Source organism: Calypte anna, chromosome 17, assembly GCF_003957555.1.
Source record: "Calypte anna isolate BGI_N300 chromosome 17, bCalAnn1_v1.p, whole genome shotgun sequence".
In the NCBI taxonomy this organism is placed as follows: Eukaryota; Metazoa; Chordata; class Aves; order Apodiformes; family Trochilidae; genus Calypte; species Calypte anna.
Window position 1 is genome coordinate 9,070,972 of NC_044262.1, and position 17,476 is coordinate 9,088,447.

At 49.6% G+C, this 17,476-nt stretch overlaps 3 protein-coding genes across 6 annotated transcripts in view; 1 reads left to right on the forward strand and 2 right to left on the reverse strand.

Moving 5' to 3' along the window:
• The window catches only part of VAV2 (vav guanine nucleotide exchange factor 2), a 134,252-nt gene extending 132,758 nt beyond the window's left edge, over positions 1-1,494 (reverse strand). Inside the window, 1 exon segment of the mRNA XM_008497263.2 lies at positions 771-1,494. Within this exon segment, the coding sequence (XP_008495485.2) occupies positions 771-974 (204 nt within the window). The 5' untranslated portion in view covers positions 975-1,494.
• Positions 1,495-6,712: 5,218 nt separating this feature from the next.
• On the forward strand, positions 6,713-9,920 carry BRD3OS (BRD3 opposite strand). The gene has a single exon (XM_030460991.1). The coding sequence runs from the start codon at positions 7,325-7,327 to the stop codon at positions 7,592-7,594; it is 270 nt and encodes an 89-aa protein (XP_030316851.1). The 5' UTR covers positions 6,713-7,324; the 3' UTR covers positions 7,595-9,920.
• Positions 9,921-15,738: 5,818 nt separating this feature from the next.
• BRD3 (bromodomain containing 3) overlaps positions 15,739-17,476 on the reverse strand; it is a 37,284-nt gene continuing 35,546 nt past the window's right edge. For all 4 annotated transcript variants that reach the window (XM_030460988.1, XM_008497262.2, XM_030460989.1 and 1 more), the window contains 2 exons: positions 16,458-16,586; positions 15,739-15,938 (listed from right to left, as the gene is read on the reverse strand). In XM_030460988.1, the coding sequence (XP_030316848.1) occupies positions 15,823-15,938; positions 16,458-16,586 (245 nt within the window). In that variant the 3' untranslated portion in view covers positions 15,739-15,822. The remainder of the gene's footprint in view (positions 15,939-16,457; positions 16,587-17,476) is intronic.

A 17,476-nucleotide genomic window follows, 5' to 3' on the forward strand; every position in this document is an offset into this window, starting at 1 on the left:
AGCAACCAGAAATTTGTAACATTTCCAAAGAGAGAACCATAAAGCTTTAAAGTTCTCCCCTCCGAGACTTTCAGGTGTGAAAGACAACACAGACCACAGCTGGGTCCCGAATTCGGGGCCCCGAATCCCTCCCCTTGCCCTGGAGCTGCTGCTGCCGAGCCGGGGCTGAGGCTGCGGGAGCCCGGGGGGGACACGGGCACCGCACGGTGCTCGGGACAGACTTGCAGAGCACCAGGGTTTGGGTGCTGTGTTTGAACGGGTTTTATGTTGGTGGGGGGGGTTATTGGTTTTTTTTGCTTTTAATCTTCCTGGCCAAAGTTTTGTCCGCCCAGCACCGCCGGTTCCTCCAGAATATCAAAGCCGAACCTCGTTACAAACCCCGAAGTCACTCCCCCCCCTCCCCTCCTCCTCTGAGCCCTGGGATTTGCTTTTGTTTCGCGAGGGCTATAAACACAAGAGGGAATATTCCCCTCGATGCCGGGGTGGTTTTACTCCGCCCCAGAGCCCTTTCCCGTCCGGCAGCAACTCCCAGCAGGGCTGAGCCCTCCGGGGTACGACCGGCGAGGAACCGAGAGCTACAGCCCGGGGGTGGGTGGAAAAGCAGTGGGGGGGCTAAAGGAGGCAGTCTCCCACGCACCCCCTCCCCAGACCCGCTCGCCTTCACGCATCCCACCAAGTTTTGCCAAAGCAACACCCGCATCCAGGGACGAGGGTGCTCGCGGGGTTCCGTCCCTCCTAATCCACCCATCTACCCACCCATCCCCTCCTACCTGGGACATCTGTGGCCTGAAGTTGATGTCCTTGAGGTCGATGGAGCCGGGGGAAAGGTTGTGCAAGAGCTGGCAAAGCAGCACCCCGTCCCGCAACGCCTGCGCCAGGTCGAAGACCACCGCCGATGGCCAGACCACCCGGTGGTTGGGGGGTAAAACTTTGCAGTCGATCAGCCAGCGCCCGCATTGCCTCCACTCCTCCATGGCCGCGATCCGACGGGGCCACCGCCCGCCTCACACACCGGCCGGCTGCCCTTCCTCCTCCTCCTCCTTCTCGCCGCTTAGGGGCAGCGGGCGGCTGCCCAGGGGGCTGCTCTGCACCGCGGCTCCGCGCTACCGCTCCGCTCCATCACTGCCCGCCGCCCGGGCCAGCATCGCTCCGCACCGGGGCTCGGAGGAGGAAGGAGAAGGAAGGAGGAGGAGGAAGGGGGGCGGCGCGGAGTTTTCCGGCGGAGGGGCTGCCCCTGCCCCCGCTACGGCCCCACCGCCTCGGCCGGGGTTAGGCGCGCCGCATCCTCCCGGGAACAAAGCCTGGGATGGGGAGGGACGGGGGACACAAACACCCACAACACCCCCCCCCTGCCACCACCACCCAAACCGGGCACGGTGGGGCCGCCCCCGCTCAACTTCGCGTCTGTGCCTGCGTATCCCCTGCCCCGCGGAAACTTGCCGCCGAAGGGGCCCCACCTGCGCGGCCGCAGAGCTGACGCTGGCGCTGGGGATGCCGCGGGTGTGAGTTTTCTCCCCCCCCGCCCCGAGCAGGCGGGAGGAGCTGCCGGCCCGCCCCCGCCGCCCCTTTGTCTGCGGGAGCCCGGGCTGGGAGCAGGGGGCGGGGAGCGCTCCACGCCGCCTTGGCTCCTCGCCCAATTATTTCCCCCACACACCTTTTTTCCCCCCCTTTTTGGTTTTTCTTCCTACCCCCCTTCCTCTCTCTCTCTTTTTTTTTTTTTTTATTCCCTTTTCTTCTCCCCGCTTCCTTTTCCCTATTCCTCACGCCGCTGCTGCTTCTCTCCTTATTCCAGGAAAGCCGCCGTGCTGCCTGTTCGGGGAAGCAGAGCTGCCACCCCCCCACACACGCTTTGGTACCGGTGTGTCCCCCCCACCCCAACCCAGGGGACCCCCCTGTGCTTCCCCCCGCCCTGCACACGCACGGCCCCAGCGCTGCGGGGGCAGAGCCAGGACCCGACCCAGAGCTCCTCACCCTGACACAGCCCGGGCTTTGTCTGACCGAGCTCTCCCACTCTTCCTCTCGTGTTTGGGCTGCAAATAACAGCAGGGGAGATGTTTAACCCAAACAAGCTATCGTATTCCTTGACTTTCAAACACGAAGACAACTCCTCTAATTAATTACCAGTGTATTTATTAAAAACCTCAACTCTCAACCATTAACTCCTTGGCAGCAAACTCTTGAAACATCCCTAATTTCCACTGGTGGCTCCCCTCCAAATCAGCACGGTTTAGAACAGCCTCTTTCCAAATCTGTTCCGAGTTTTCTTCCGAGATCCTCTCCCCAGAGTTTGCCGATTAATTTCCAGCCTGGCTTTCCAGATAGCCAAAACCGGAAGCCGAGACTGGGACGAAGGGGAAGCTATTAACCTGGATGTCAAACAAATGCAACGCTAATCTCTTCCAAATGTAGCCAAGTTCAGATAAAGAAGAAAGAGCGACTCTACTGGCATGAGCCTTCACGTCCAATGTAGGAAGGAGGATCCCGCCAAAGAATGAAAAAACAATAGTTTAATATTCCAAAGTTTGGTAGGATTTTTATTATTATTATTATTATTATTATTATTATTATTATTATTATTATTATTTATTTTAGGCTGATTGTGCTTTCTGTGTGTGCAATGCCCGCTGCCCCTCGGGCGGAGCAGGGGCGGTGCAGCCTGATCCAAGAGGGAGCAGCATCCCGATGCTCCAGCCTCAGGATCAGAGCTACACCCTGCCCTAGGGGCATTCAGGAGCACGCAGATGGCAGCCTGCTCTTCCCCACACCCTGCGGAGGTGATTTCTCAGAATAACTTGCTCATTCTCTCAGTTCTTCATGAAGTTTTTCTTTCCTGCCTCCCTCTAGGTCTCCAACAACACCCACTGGGCAGGAATCACAGGGAGTGGAGTCCTGCCAGGGATAATTTTGGTTGCCTCTGTACTAGCCTGCCTTGTGAGGTCAGGTCTGTAGGTAGAGGACAACAGAAGAGTTCATTATACGTGGATAATTAAAACTGCTAGCTACAGCCTGGCTTTTATACTGTTTAATAAAAAGTGTACTTGAACCCTGGATGCTCAGGAACAATCAGTGCAGCTGCAGAGCCTCTGCGTGGGAGGTTGAAGCAAGGACGCTTCTCACCTGCCTCTGAAACAATGAAACCAGCTGATAGCAGAGGTAGTTTTGATAGCAGAAAAAAAAAAAAAAAAAGCCCCAAAACCTGTGAGGCAAGGCTCGGTGAAGAGCTTGTACCCTGCCCACACTCCTGTGGGCTGCGAGTTGCAGCTGATGCAAATGTCCTGAAACAGGATGGAGTTAAATGGGAGGACCTAGACACTGGTTTGGGGATGTATCTAAAGTTAAAAGGGAGATCACATGGATTAAAAAGGTTGGGGTTGGCGCTAAAGCTGGTGCTCCCCTTTTCCCTGCCCCTTTGCACTCCTGGGAATGACAAACAGGGAAGAACAGGCAGCCAGGGGAGGACAGGCAGGGCTGGAGAGGCTGACACTACCCTCTGCTGGGGATGCAGCGTGGAGCTTCTCCTCTCCACTGCTCTAGGTGCTTTTATTACTTTCCAGCATGAGAGAAGCCTGAGAGGTGACTGAATGCACCAGGAAGATGATAACAGAAGGAATATTATTCTTTTTAATCCCAAAACTGGATACAAGAAGACTGGCAGAGGGGAGCAGGCAGCAACCACAGCCAAGGTCCCCTTTGCAGAGGGGGTGTGAGGGAGTACAGGAATGGTGAAGCTGTGCCTGTTTGGGAACATGACAGAGCTGCTTGGGAACATCACAGCTCAGCATGGAACAGGCAAAATTATTCAAGGAAGGAAGAAAAGAAGGCAAGAATGCAAGAGGGAGGGAGGCAGGGAGGGAGGAAACTTCAGTCCACAAACATGTGCAAGGAGATTGTGTCTTACAAATCAATCAAAACATAGCTGGAAAATGGCCACATTTCACCATGCAATGTATTTTCTGTGCTGTTTGGTGCTGTTCCTAGAGACTGACTCCCCACTCAGCACACTCAGACTATCATTCACCACCCTGCCTCCTCACAGCAGCCATCTGAAAATATCCCCTAAATACAAGGGCCAAACTGCCAAGGAATCCCCAATTCCAAGCCAGCCAGGGTCTATGGTTTGCCATTGCCACCTTCTGGATCAGACCAAGCGTGCACCAGCCTGCCCCAAACCTGCTGGTGGCTGCCAGCAGCCCCGTGCACATCTGTCTGCAGCTGGAGCCAGGGTGCCCAGAGCCCAGAGCTGGGGCTCTCCCTGCTGCTGCCACAGCAGAGCTTGGGCACTGCCAGCAGTTACCCAGGCAGCCTACGTGCCATTTACAACATGCCCTGAGACTTTGTGATCTCCTTTCACCAACTATTTTAGGAAAGCCATGTAAGTCACAGCTTGGCAAGCACACTGCTCAGCAGCAGCTCCCTCAGTCACCAGTGAGGGATGGGTCACAAGGCTGGGGAAGTGCTGTCCTGTTAACCTGCCACCAGCCACAGGGTACAGATAATAAATTTTCTCTCTCCTGCTGTAAATACCTGATCTACCTGCACAGAAACTTGTACCCTGGAACAATCATTGCCATTATCCTCCTGCTAATGGCCCTGCACTCCTGCCAGGACAGCTCATGTCTTCTCCTCTTCCAACAGGCAAGCTGCTTCCCAGAGCAGGACATGGAGTTTACTGCCTGGCACCAGAGAAAGGGAGAGCAGGAAAATTAACCTGAAACAGCCTGATGCTGGTGGGAGGGATGAATGGATTCTCTTGTACTGGTGGTACAGAAGCACTCAGCTGCAGATAGTTCTTATTTGGCCTGGAAAAAGGTAGTGCCTGAGAGTGCAGCTCCACTGGAAATGGGTACCTGGGGAGCAGCCAGGCTAAAATCTCCCAGCCCAGCCCTGATTTAAGTAGAAGCAAGGCCTGGGGCAGCTTGAGGGGAAAACAAAGCAGACAAGGAGATTTCCTTGGAGAAAGATGGAGAGGAACTAACTGTTGGCTGGGCAGCACTGGAGCTTCACCTCCTCTGTTCCACTGTTGTTCCTTCCAAGGCTTATTGGGGAATGGTCCTGTTGACAGATGTCTGCAAGACTCATGGCAAAGGGTAAAATGGATGCTCAGAGACAGTTTCTGACTTCTGGAGTCCCCAATCCTTCTTCTTGCCTTATCTTGGCAACCCAACAACCCCACTTACCAGCTTCTTCTGTTATGCTCCGAGTTTGATGACAACAGAACCATTAATTTCTTAGAGAGGATTAAGACACCTCATACGTGCCAAAAAACTAAATCTGGTTCCACTAAACGCTCTTGAATTTTGCTCTGCAGTTTCCACAAGGTGGGGCCAGGGCTGGCTCCTCTGAGCTAGCAGGAGGCAGATTAAGCAGCAAAGCCGGGACAGTTCTAACAGTAAACATTTTAATAGTGGGGGAGGGTTTATTTATTTATTTTATTTTATTCCCTTATCTCTGTGTTTGGTCTAAATCTTCTGGGAACGGGGAATCACAACGTGCCTTCTATCTGATGGAAGTGAATCCCTGCGTCTCGTTTGTGTCCGGGAAAGCCAAGTGGAGCAGCAGCAAACGCCTGGAGTAGCTCTGCCACGGATAAACATATCGGGTCCTTACCGGGAGATTAGATGGCGCTGCATTCTCAGGAGATAAGAAGATTGAGAGCTTAAATTTAGCATCAGAAGGAAAAAAAAAAAAAAAAAGCCCCACAGTTCTCTTCAAAACATATTTTTTACTGTGCTTGCCAGGGGACAGGTTAAGGAAAGTGCTGGAGCAGCCAGTGCGGAGGGAGAGGGAGAAAACTGCAGGGGTGTAAAGGGCTCCTACACAACCAGGTGACACACCAGTCACCCACCAGGAAGCAAACTGGGCAGCGGCACCGGGACTGGGACTCCCCCGGGCACCTCCAGCAGCGAGCAGAGCCGCTCCCCGAGGGCAGAACCGGACCGGACCGGGTGGGCAACAGCCGCCTCGCCGCTTCGGCCCCCTGTCCGGACCCCCAACACCCGGGGCTGGGTGTCCCTTTAAAACACCAGCACCGGCTGACACCCGTGGGACCCACGCACCCAGCGTGGGGAGCCCCATTCCCGAGTCCCGACCTCACGCTCCCTATTCGGGGGGCTCCATTCCCGTGTCCCGGCCCCACATCCCCCACCCGGAGGGCTCCATTCCCGTGTCCCGGCCCCACATCCCTCACTCGGGGGGCTCCATTCCCGTGTCCCAGCTCCACACCCCCCACTCGGGGGCTCCATTCCCGTGTCCCGTCTCCAGGCACCCCGCTCGGGCAGCCCCTCCCCGCCTTCCTCCGCACAGGGCTCCGGTTCTGGCTCCTCCCGCCGTGATGCGCTCGGGGGGCGGCTCCGCGGCTGCTCCGCCGAGCGGCTCCGGGGCCGAGCCGGGGCCGGGTCGGGCCGGGCCGGAGAGCGCAGCACGGTGGGGCCGGGCAGCTCCGGGGCGGGGGGTTTGGGCGAGGGGTGCAGGGAGCCCTGAGGAGGGGTGAGAGAGGGATGGGGGGTACCCCATGGGGTGCGCGCAGGTGCAGGAGGGTGCAAGTAAATCCCAACCTCCCTCCCGAGGGGGCCGTGGGTGGGCGTGCGGTGCCGCTGGAAGGGGTCGGGGGCTCCGGGGAGCGGGTGGGTGGTAGCGGGGAAGGGACCCTCGCAGGACAGGGCCCCCCTGCTGTCAGGCTTTGGGGTGACCCTCGCTGTGCCCCCCAGGTTGAAGCCCTGAAGCGGGGCTTTCAGGAGGCGGCAGCCACCCCAGCTCGGGTACCATCGGCGCGGCGGGAGGCAGCATCTTCTCCTGCATCCCTGAGGACGTGACGTGATAAGCTCCTGTCCGTCAGGCCTGAAGCACAAGTGGAGAGTTGATGATGCAGAGCACTGAGCGCCGCTGACCTTTTAGGTCTGACCTCCTGGGCCTGCCCTACAGCTTCGGGGTCTGCTCTTCAGGGAAGCAAAACTCATCCAGAAGTGCTCGGCCCTGTCCTGCCTGGCTGCCACCCATTGAGGTGCTTCAGAAACGCTCAACAACAAGCAGCTCCTGTGTGTGTGGTCCCTTCACAAGATGAAACATGCTGGAGCATCACCAGTGGATAAGCTTTTGAAAGTCCTGGCTTGTTATTTAAGGAGGGCCGGGCTGCCTGCTGTGAGTTTTGGGTGCAGGTGTCCCTGCTGCCTTCTCCCAACAGCTTGTGGGTGCTGAGAGCCCTGCTTCTGGGGATGTTCTCCCTTGAGCTCAGAGCAGCAGCAGCAGTCGACCTGGAGCAACCCAGCAGGGTGTATTCCGGAGCTGTTGGGAAGGAGCTCCCAACTCCGGAGCTTTCCTGGAGCAGATGACTGACAAAGTGATGAACGGGAGGGTGCCCCTGCCTGAAAAAGCCTTGTCTGAGGGCTATGCCCGGCTGAGGTACAGGGACACCTCTCTGCTCATCTGGCAGCAGCAGCAGCAGAAACTGGAGTCAGCCCCCCCCAACACCTACCTGAGCCGGAGTCGGAGTATGTGGTATTCACAGTATGGAAACGAAGCCATCCTGGTGAGGGACAGGAACAAGCTGGATGTCTCCAGGGACACGGGGCAATCCAAGTTTTGCTCTGTTATGTAATTTTGGTGGTTTTGCATTAGAAGAGCCACACGAGGAGACAAAGCAGACTTGCATCCAGCCCAGGGGGAGGTGGGTTGGCTCCGTCCTCCACCCCAGAATTAAGCAGTGTGTACAGGGTAGGGCAGAAAGGCTTCCTGAAGTTTTGTGTCCGTTATCATTATCCAGATTTTGCATGCCATTGAGTGCTCACAATGAAAGCAGCCTCACTTGTGACCTCCTGAGCCTGTGTTTGCTGCCATGCTGGCCCACGGGAAGCACCCCCGGTGCTGTGGGAGCCATCCCCAGCAGGCACTTGTGTTTGCTATTCCTTACCCATTGCCAAAGCTCTGCAAATGCTGGTGGGAGAGCAGTGCTGCAGGCTCAGCCCATGCAAAGCGAAGTGCCCTGGCTGGTGCCAGAGTTTGGTGTCGTGGAAATAACAGACAGGACACGTGGAGTGGGTGGAGGTGACTCCCTTCATCCAGGCAGAACCCCAGCCCATGGGTTGGGAACCAAAGTGAACCACCTGAAAGGGAAGGATAGGCCCAGGAGAGCAGCAGGAAGAAAGCTCCTGTAAATACACACATCCCCTGCTAAGGGAGATGAGGAAACTCCTACAAAGCATCTGCCTGTGCCCAGGGATCTGTTCCAGAAGGAAACAATCTACTGAAGATGGATTTGTGTTTCAGATTCAATGCATGCAATAGCTTGGAAGGGTTCATCTGCTAATTCAGGTCTGATAGTAGATTTGGTGCATGTATTTTAAAATTTGTCTGGGAGCATTTGTTTCAACTAGCTGAAGGATTTTAGGAGGGAAAAATACTACAATTGCACTTACTGGGAACAGAGATTGCTTCCAGGTTGTTTCCTGACTTGTTCCAGGCAAGATCAAGCTGAGAAGTGCAAGCTAGCAAGCACCTAAACCTTGATTAAAAACCAAGCAGTACCACTTCCAGGGGTGCTAATTAGGTGCCCAGGGTTCAGCATTGAAGCCTAACATTGGGCTCAAGTCCCAGACTCCTTGCCTGTCCTGCCTGGGATGTCCCCTGCAGCCCCAAACCACCAGCACTCAAGCATTGGCTTAAGTGCAAGCAAATCAGTATTTGGTGTTGGCTTCAGTATGGATCATTTACCTGCCTAAAATTAGGCACAGTCATTACTTACCTTTATGGAAAACCTCATGTTTGTTTGTTTGTTCCAAGCACTTTATTTATTTATTATTTTTAAAAAGAAGAATTTTCTCCACCTCTCCTGTGTGGGTTGAAGGCTACAACACACACACAGCATGGAGCTGAGCAGAACACAACCTGTCTGAACACCAGATCTTGGGAGGTTTGGTGCCCCTCAGCCCTGCTCCATAGTAAATGTATGCACTGCAAAGCAGGGGCAGCTCCTTTTTGGGGTTTTTTTTTTTAGTGTTTCTGCATGTGTTGCTGTGTGGTACCTTAATGTGTGCTCATAGGACTAAACCTGCTGCTGGACCTCAGTGCTTGGCAGCCCCCTGCATTGCTCCCCATGCTCACAAAATCCTCTTGATCTTGCCAGGACTAGCTCTGAATAGGAAATATTTTAGTGAATAAATCTTTTTCAGCTGGGGAAAAAGCAATCAAGAAGCTTCACAACCCCAGCAAGACTCAGGAGGCTGCTGGCAGCTGTGGCTCCTGTTCTGGGGGTGCAGGGGGAGGGAGAGCAGCACCAGGGATGTGTGACCCACCCACACCCCAGCTCCCAGCCAAGCCCACAGGAGATTATTTCTAGAAATTATTTCTAGAAATGGGCAGAAGGCTGGTCTGAGAGCTCCCCAGGAGCCACGGGGAAAAGGGCCTGGAGAAGCAGGAGAGAGGGGTTCAGGGCTCCCAGGGGAGCAATTGATCTCTGAGAGTCTAAGGAACAGCACATCCCCAAACCAGCTGTTCATTTTCTTTACTTTCCTTATAGAAAAAAAAAAGTGTTTCAATTTGTTGTGGTTGGTTGGGTTTTCTTTTTCTTTTCATTTCAGTAAGAAAGTTGATTATTTGGGGTATAAACAGTCTACGTATCCAGTGAGCCAAAAATTCAGTGACTTGAAGTGTTAATTGGACTTCATCACAAGAATGAAAAGCTGCACACATCAGTTCTTCCAGGACTGAGGCTGAACATGACAGCACAGGAAGAACATGACTTGTTCTTCCCTCCCTGTGGCTGTGACTGGGTTAGTTCCCCTCTCTGTGTCCCCGTTGGTCACAGCAGGTGTGTGGTGGCTGCTCGGAGCATTTCTAGAAGCCAGTTGTGTTGCTGCACCTCTTTCCAATGCTGTTGTAGCCTCCTTGATAAAGTGCATTAAAATTGTTGGAATGCATGATCACCAGCAGCTGTTTTTCTTCTGCATGTTATTCACACGGGGTTTTATCACTCCCAGTCCTCACCCAGGCAGAAGAGAGAAAAAAAGCTCAGCAGACAGACAATTCCTCCCAGTAAGAATTGCCTTGGTTACTGGCCACATTTTAGAGAAGAGGTCAAACAAATGGTTCCTTTGGGGGCATCACTGCCACCACTGCTACAGCAGGAAAGCAGAAACAGGTTTGCAGAAAGCTTAAGAGAAAACCTCCAGGGTTTTGAACCTCGTGAGCAGGAACAGGGTTAGGAAAAAATTAACCCTGGGGAACCCTGGCTGTTGTAACTCCTCCCTTATAAATAAACCATCAGGCAAAGCAAGCTCACAGCAAAGCCAACCTGAACACCCTCCAGTGACCAAAATAGATGTTGGCCACTGTACAATAATGCCAGGACTCTGCTGGGAATGTCAGCAGCCCCCTTGGGATCCAGCCTTGGGATCACTGACCTGGGGAGCAGGGGCTGCTGAGAAATTTCTTCTGGGTTCCTTCAGGGCCTGGAGGTTTCAGAGTGCTCAACATTGCACCCCTGTTCACCTCCTTTTCAGCTCAACTTACCTCCAGCAGATCCAAGTCTCACATAAACCAAGAGCCCTTTAGATCCCAGGCTTCTGGGGGGAGAACAAATCCTTCCCTGCCTGCTCTGCACTGCAGCAGCCTGAGGCTTCTCCCCACCCCCAGTAAAGTCCAGTTAGAACACATCCATTCCAGGGACCAAACTGGGATTCAGAGCCCTCAGGCTGGCAGTGTCCCAGAGCTTGTCCCCTGCTCTGCATTTGCTCAGCTCAGCTGGACCTGCAGAGTCATTTCCATGGAACCAGGACTGGGTCTATTTGTGTCTCAGCAATTCTGCTCAGAGCCCTCCAGGTTTTCACCTGGAGCAACACCTGGAAAAGGAGATGAGGGAAGGAGAAAGGGAGAGAGAGGAGAGGGGAAAATATGGGATCAAACTGCACACACAAAACAATTTTTCCTTTTATTATGAAAACAAAACAAATGCCCCAGGACCAGGGTCCATGATTACCAGTAACATCAAAGATTACTTTCTAACTTTTTTTTTTTTTTAAATTCTGTTGTGTTTGAGGCCAGCAATTTGCAATAAACAAGCTAAACTACTTACATTGACTCATTTTTCAGTAACTGACATTTACAGGAATATACTAGAAATGGCACTAAAAAGTTTTAAGAAAAAGAGTTACGGGAGATTTGCATGCACATCATACAGAAAAGGAACTTTTTAAATATTAAAAAAAAAAAAAAAAAACAACCCAAAAAACCAAAAATACAACAACAAATCTTTCTGGATTGGTTATGCCAGTATCAGGGGTTAAGTTCTAAGTGGCCTGTGTCAAACCCTAGCTGGTGGTTTCTTTTTAAAAATGACATTTAAAAAGATATGCAAATACCATTTCTTTAAAAAAATGCATCCTATTGTTTTACAAGCACAGCAGTGTTGCTAGTGTCATGAATCCTTGCCCTAAATTTCTCTTTGACCTGCCCACAGTTAGCCCTAGTGGTAACTGCTCACCTTGGAGAATAAATCTTTGTAAAATCCAGTACTAAAAAGTTTGTGGTTTTGCTTCGTTATGCCCCCCCCAAGTCCCTTTCCCCTAGCTCCAACCCTAACTTTAAAAAACATCATTCCTTTCAAAACAAGGAAAAAATTAAAAACTGGTCTAAAGAGTCCCCAAAACAGAGAAAGAACTAGTTTAGGTAACTGCAGTCTGCTTCTACCACCTAAAGAACATGGAAAGAGACCTCACTGGGAAACTAATCTGTATTTACACAGCACACATGTGCTCCTGGCTGGCTGTTCCACACATACCAACAACTTACAGAGTCCTGAAATACCAGTTCTACAATTACAAACCCTGTTGGCAGGAAAAGGTTAAAAAAAAAATCAATACAAAAACTGAAATTATTTTTTTTTCTGTATAGACAACATTTGGTTAGCAAGAAAACTTCTTGTCTGCAAGAGATTCCTGGAGCAGAGTCTGAGCCCGTGGGATCAGAGCTCCCTTGGTCCCACTGAGCCTCTATCTGGTGGAGTGCCAAGAAACAGGCTGACCCTACAATCAGATGAAGTTTAACAAGGTTTTAAAAGGTGCAGTAATGCTGGTGGACTGATAATAGGGCTGGTCAGATATTGGTTTGTCCAAAAGTTCCTCAGAAAAAAAGCAAGTTTCAATAAGACAATTTCTGTGTCTGCATAACAGATGAAATCAAACTGATTTCAGTGAAGTTTCCCCTGGAAAACAAAGTTAAACTTTGTTCATTCAAGAAAAATTCTACCATTTAATTTTTATTATTATTTTTTTTTAATCTTAAGTTTAAAAATGTCACCTCAAATGCTGTATGTTTGCTCATGTTCAAGTTATTTCATGCCCTCTGTAGTGACATGTCATGCAATACAAACCCAGTTAAATAAACACTCTGTTGAGTTTTCAACTCATTATGCTACTACTCACACTATGGACTGAAAACAGTTTTCCTGGAGACACAAGAGGCACCACTACAGACGTGTTGGGAGATAATGAGCACTACAAACAACACAAAAATGAAAAAAAAAAAAAATTTAAGAACAGCATTTTGTGAGGAAGAATCATCAACTTTCTTCCCTGAAATGAAGCTCATTGCCAAAATGACTGCCCCTCCAGAAAACACCTTATTTTCCATGGAAACAGAAGTTTCCCCACTCAAAGTCACAGCTGGGGACATCAGACTCAGGTGGCTCTTCAAACTCCTTGGTGGTTCTGGTTGCTTGTTCTGGCAAATCCCCAAGCTGGGAGAGGTTTTAGCCAAGTGAGGGATCCTCCTCCAGTGCTGCAAACAGTCCCAGTTCCATGACTTCACAACCCTTTGGGCTCTGGCTTCCCACTGGTTTTGGTGGGACAGAGCTGGGGGTCCCCAGGGTGGTGGCAGGATGCAGGTCCCCGAGCTCTGCCTGGGGGGATGCTGGGGGCAGCTGCCTCTGGGGTGTTCTCCATCCCTTGACATCAACAGCACAGGTCAGGGAAAAGGTTCCAAAGCAGGGAAAACTTGAGTTTATCCCAGTTGTCACGTTATTGGATGGGTTGCAGTTATTTTAATTAAAATGCTAGTTGGGTTCTGAGAAGGCAAGTCACAGACAGCAGGAAAAACACAGATGAAACCCAGCCCCATTAAAGATCCTGAGCTCCTCATTAGGTGTTTATTACATTTCAGCATAGTAAATTCTGAACATGTATTACTAAGGATCTGTTTAGGGGAAGATTTTTTTTTAAAGGGCAGAATTAAAAAAAAAAACAAACCTGAAAATAACTCAGTTGTTACTAAAAAGAAAAATTGTTTTCAGTAAGAATCACCCTCGTTCATCCACTTTGAAATATTATGGGAAATTATCTGCAAAGACCTGGGATTCTCCTGCCTTTGAGAGAATCCCAGGATTGGATGGGCCAATCATTCTCCTGACTGCAAAATGAGCCCAAAAGGATGCCCAGCAAATTGCAGGAGAAACTCAGTGCCTCCCAGCACCACCCTCAGCCCTGAGCAGAAAAAAAGAGGGAATTCTCTTCCACAAATGGTGGAGAGCTCATTTACTGTCACTGCCCAGCCCAGAGGCTGCACAAGGAGCACGTCTGAACATGCTCATCTTGGGAAGATCTTTAGAGACATTTGCATAAGGGGCTGACAAAACCTCAGGCTGGTCCCTCTGCTTCCCAGGACACTGCCCAGACACCACACAACCCTCTGAGAAGGCAATAAAAATTGGGTGTTTGGGCTGAGGAACCCTCCAGGGCCACTCACCTCTGGGAAAAATAAAAAGCTGGTGTCATCTGCATCACAAAGCCTCAAAAAACCACAAATTAAGAGTGTGGCAAGGTCAGCTTTAGGGTTACCCCTTAGCAGAGAGGCAGCCTGAGAGGGTGATGCTGGGAGAGGGAAAGGGGTAACTTTCTGTTAAGCTCTGTGTATTTTGTTCTTTATGATAAAAACTTACCCATTTGCAATAAATTCCTGCCCACCAGATTACACATTTTATAGAATTGAGGTTTTCTTGAAACTGGATTATAAAAAAAAATTAATGCCACTGTTCTACAAAAAAAAAAAAACTTAAAAAAAGAGGGGTCAAGGAACCTCTAGAAATAGAGAAAAATAATGTGCTGCATCAAGAAATTGTATCTACCTGGATGTCTCCAAAATCAGTACAAAATAGGAGAAAAGGGGGCTGGAGTGAAAAGAAAGGAGAAAACTAAGCCAAAAATGAACACACCAAACATGACACCACCACACACACAGCAGAAGGTACTGTAGCACCTGTAGGTAGAAAGTCTACTGGATTTAAATAAAGTCTCAGATTTTTTTTTTTCTTTTTTTGATTTGTTTTAACATCTGCTTCAAACCACATTAAAAGTCTGAATTTCTGCTGGTCTGCACAATGCAGTTTGGTTTTGTTATTTCTTTAGTAAGTTGCAAATGACCAATGGTGTTTAATAAATAAAGTACTTGTATATACATGAAATTAGGGGCAGTGAAAACAGAGTATATTGCAGCAATGCAGGTCAGAACATTAGGCTGGACTCAAAAATAATGCAAGCCTTAAAATGATTTTTTTTTTCTCCCCTCTTTTGTTTTGATTGAGGTAAGCATTTCAGTGTCTGGCACCCTGCACCACATAGGAGTGGCATTCTTTTTCTAGGAGCTCATTACTGAAACCACAAGGAGGGGAAAAAAAAAAAAAAAAAAGCCCAAACCAAACCTAAACACACACAATATCCTTCTCAACTTCCCCTGCCAGCTCAGCCTCAGCTGGAGCTCAAGTGCTCTTTTATTTTAAGCCCAGACTGAGATGCTTGTCATGGAGAAAGTTCTTAAGCATGTGTCTAACAACCAGCAGATGATTTGTCTTGGTCAGTCTGCAAGGATCACTCTGAGGACCAGCTGAGAAGTCCCAGCCAAAAACTGTTTTCAATTAAATGAAAACTTTCATAGAGAGCATTCATTTCCTGGAAACTATCTACTGGATGTTAAAATGCCATTCCCAACAAAACTTGAGAGTTCACTGCTCCCTTCTTCCTGAGGGACCCCTCAGAGAAATGAAACTTCTGAGTGGAAAAACAAGAAATGCAACCACTTGTATTGGTCTGGGTGCTTTAAGTAATATTCATGCTTAATTACCTTCTTAAACAGGTGCCTGTGCCTCTACCAAGATTGGGGGGGGGGGGAAAATGCATGTTAGCAATGCAGAGTACATTAGAATTGTTTTGTTTTTCTGTTTTTATGTAAAAAGATGATAGCATCTGACATTTTCATCACACTGTAGACTTTGAGATTAAGAATACTAGTGCTAATAACAAATACACCAACTAGTTCAAAAGCTAACATCTTTCAGATACAGTACCATTGTACAGAGATTTCTTTTAAAAAAAAAAAGATTAGTTTTTGTTTTACCTTGTGTGAGCCAGGCAGGCTCATTAAAAGACAACATTCTGGGGAGAGGGAAGGGCAGGAGGGGAACATACTACTAAACCTTGTAGAACTTTCTATTTATCTCCTGCTAAGAGTTCAAAGTTCTTCCATTTCGAACCAATCTTCTTCAGTTAAAATGTATTTTAGAGACTTTATGCAAAGGGAACTGTTTGTCATAAAGTCTGGCCACACACACACACACACACACACTCAGAGATCTTTGACCTATGAAAAAAGAACCCCCCCCCCCCAAAAAAAAAAATGGAAGAACAGCTTTTATAACACTGAATTAAAAAATAAAATAAGTCAGAGAGAGGGGGAGGGGGGGTGGAAAAACGACCTGACCACCGTTGAACAAGAGCAGTATATTAATAAGGAAAGGAACACTGCAGAGCAGGGGGAGGGTGATGTCCATGAAGTGTCCGTGACTCATTCCGAGTCGCTGCTGTCTGAGCTGGAGCCGCTGGAGCTGCTGCTCCCGGACTCGGAGGAGGAGGAGCTGCTGAGCCGGGAGGGACCTCCGGAGGGAGCTGAGCCAGATTTCTCTGAAGGGAAGAAGGCAGCGATGTGGTTACTGGCAATGAACTCATCCTGGGACAGCTGGCCTGCAGCCCTCAGCCTCCGTGCCTTCATTCACAACCTCATTTTGCCAGAGCTTTTATTTACCTGCAGCCTGGAGGGAAATCCCCCCCCCCATCAGCTGGGGGCATGAAGGCTTTTTTAGTCCCATGGTGGAGAACATCCATCCATTGGATGCTCTGCATCACTGCTCTTCATGGACTAACACAGAGCAGATGATCCTGCTCCTTCTGAAGGATGAAGTGCCTCCAAACCCCCTCATATTTACAACCCATGAGAGCTTCCACCTGGGCAGGGACCAAAGCAGCCCCCTCAGAGCAGCTCAGTGCCCAGCAGTCAATCACTGTGCCCCTAACAGGAGTGAGTGACCAGCTGGGATAACCCTGAGAAACCCAAAGCTACAAGGTGGCAGCAGCTTTGCCTCAGCTGATGAGCTCTATCTACATTTACAACATTTTTTAGCCCATTAAACCCCAAGCCATTACCTTTCTTTGCAGGTTTCTTGTTGTTGTTTAGCTGCCCACTGACGTCCTGTAACCGTTTTTCTAGTTCTTTCTTCTTTTCCTGAGCTAGCTCTTCTTTTGACTTTGCTGCTTGCTTTTTCCCACTTGCAGCTGTGGAGGAGGAATGCACAATTTCTGAAACTGCATGGGTGCAGGAGAAAGAGTGGACATCTCAATTTTACAGGGCATGGACATTTGTGCAGCCACACTACTGGGATTATGTGAGCACACAGCAACTTCACACCCCAGATGGAAGACAAGACATGAAGTTGTCTGGATCATCCAATCATCATCATCATCATCCTGTAACATGCACTTTTTAAGAGAGACCTTCTGGAAAAGGATTTCAGAAGATAGAAATATCTGTGTAATAATCTTGGAGTTACAGGTTACTTACCAGACAGTTATATGGTCAATAGTTACACATTTGTAATTACAGAATTGTTACATGGGGTTTCTGCCCTGTAAAATAAAGTGTCCCATTAAATAAAGGCTGTCAGAAGGAAGCACCTGCTGTTACAATTTCACATACCCCATGCAAGAATCTACTGGTTTTTATGTTGCTTTAAATATACAAGAAGGACAAATACCAGCTGAAGCAGAGGCTGGCAGACAACAAGAACACAGCTGCAACAGTTTGGTGGAAATGGTGAGAAGTACCAGCAAGACTCATACCTCTGAGCAGAAGAAATAGCACTCCAAAGGAGGAGTAATTGAACACAGGTGTTGGCCAGGATCAGAAGCACAAGAGAGGGGCCAGACATTTTGCCTGATCCAGCAAGGAAATACCTACATTTCTGTGAGCTCTTTTAAAGCAAAGTTTTTATTTATTTCTTTTAAAACTCAGGAAAGCAGAGTCCTGTGAGGGTGCACCACTGAAAACTAAATATTGTAACAGAAAGCAGACAGCAAGGGAGCCTGGCTGGGGCTGGTCTGGGGTCAGACGTGCCAGGTAGCTGGTCCACTTTGTACCAGTTTCAGGGAGTGGACTGAGATTTCTG

Coding starts and splice junctions, on each gene's coding strand:
- BRD3OS (XM_030460991.1), top strand. CDS start 7,325: ATGACTGACAAAGTGATGAACGGGAGGGTGCCCCTGCCTGAAAAAGCC.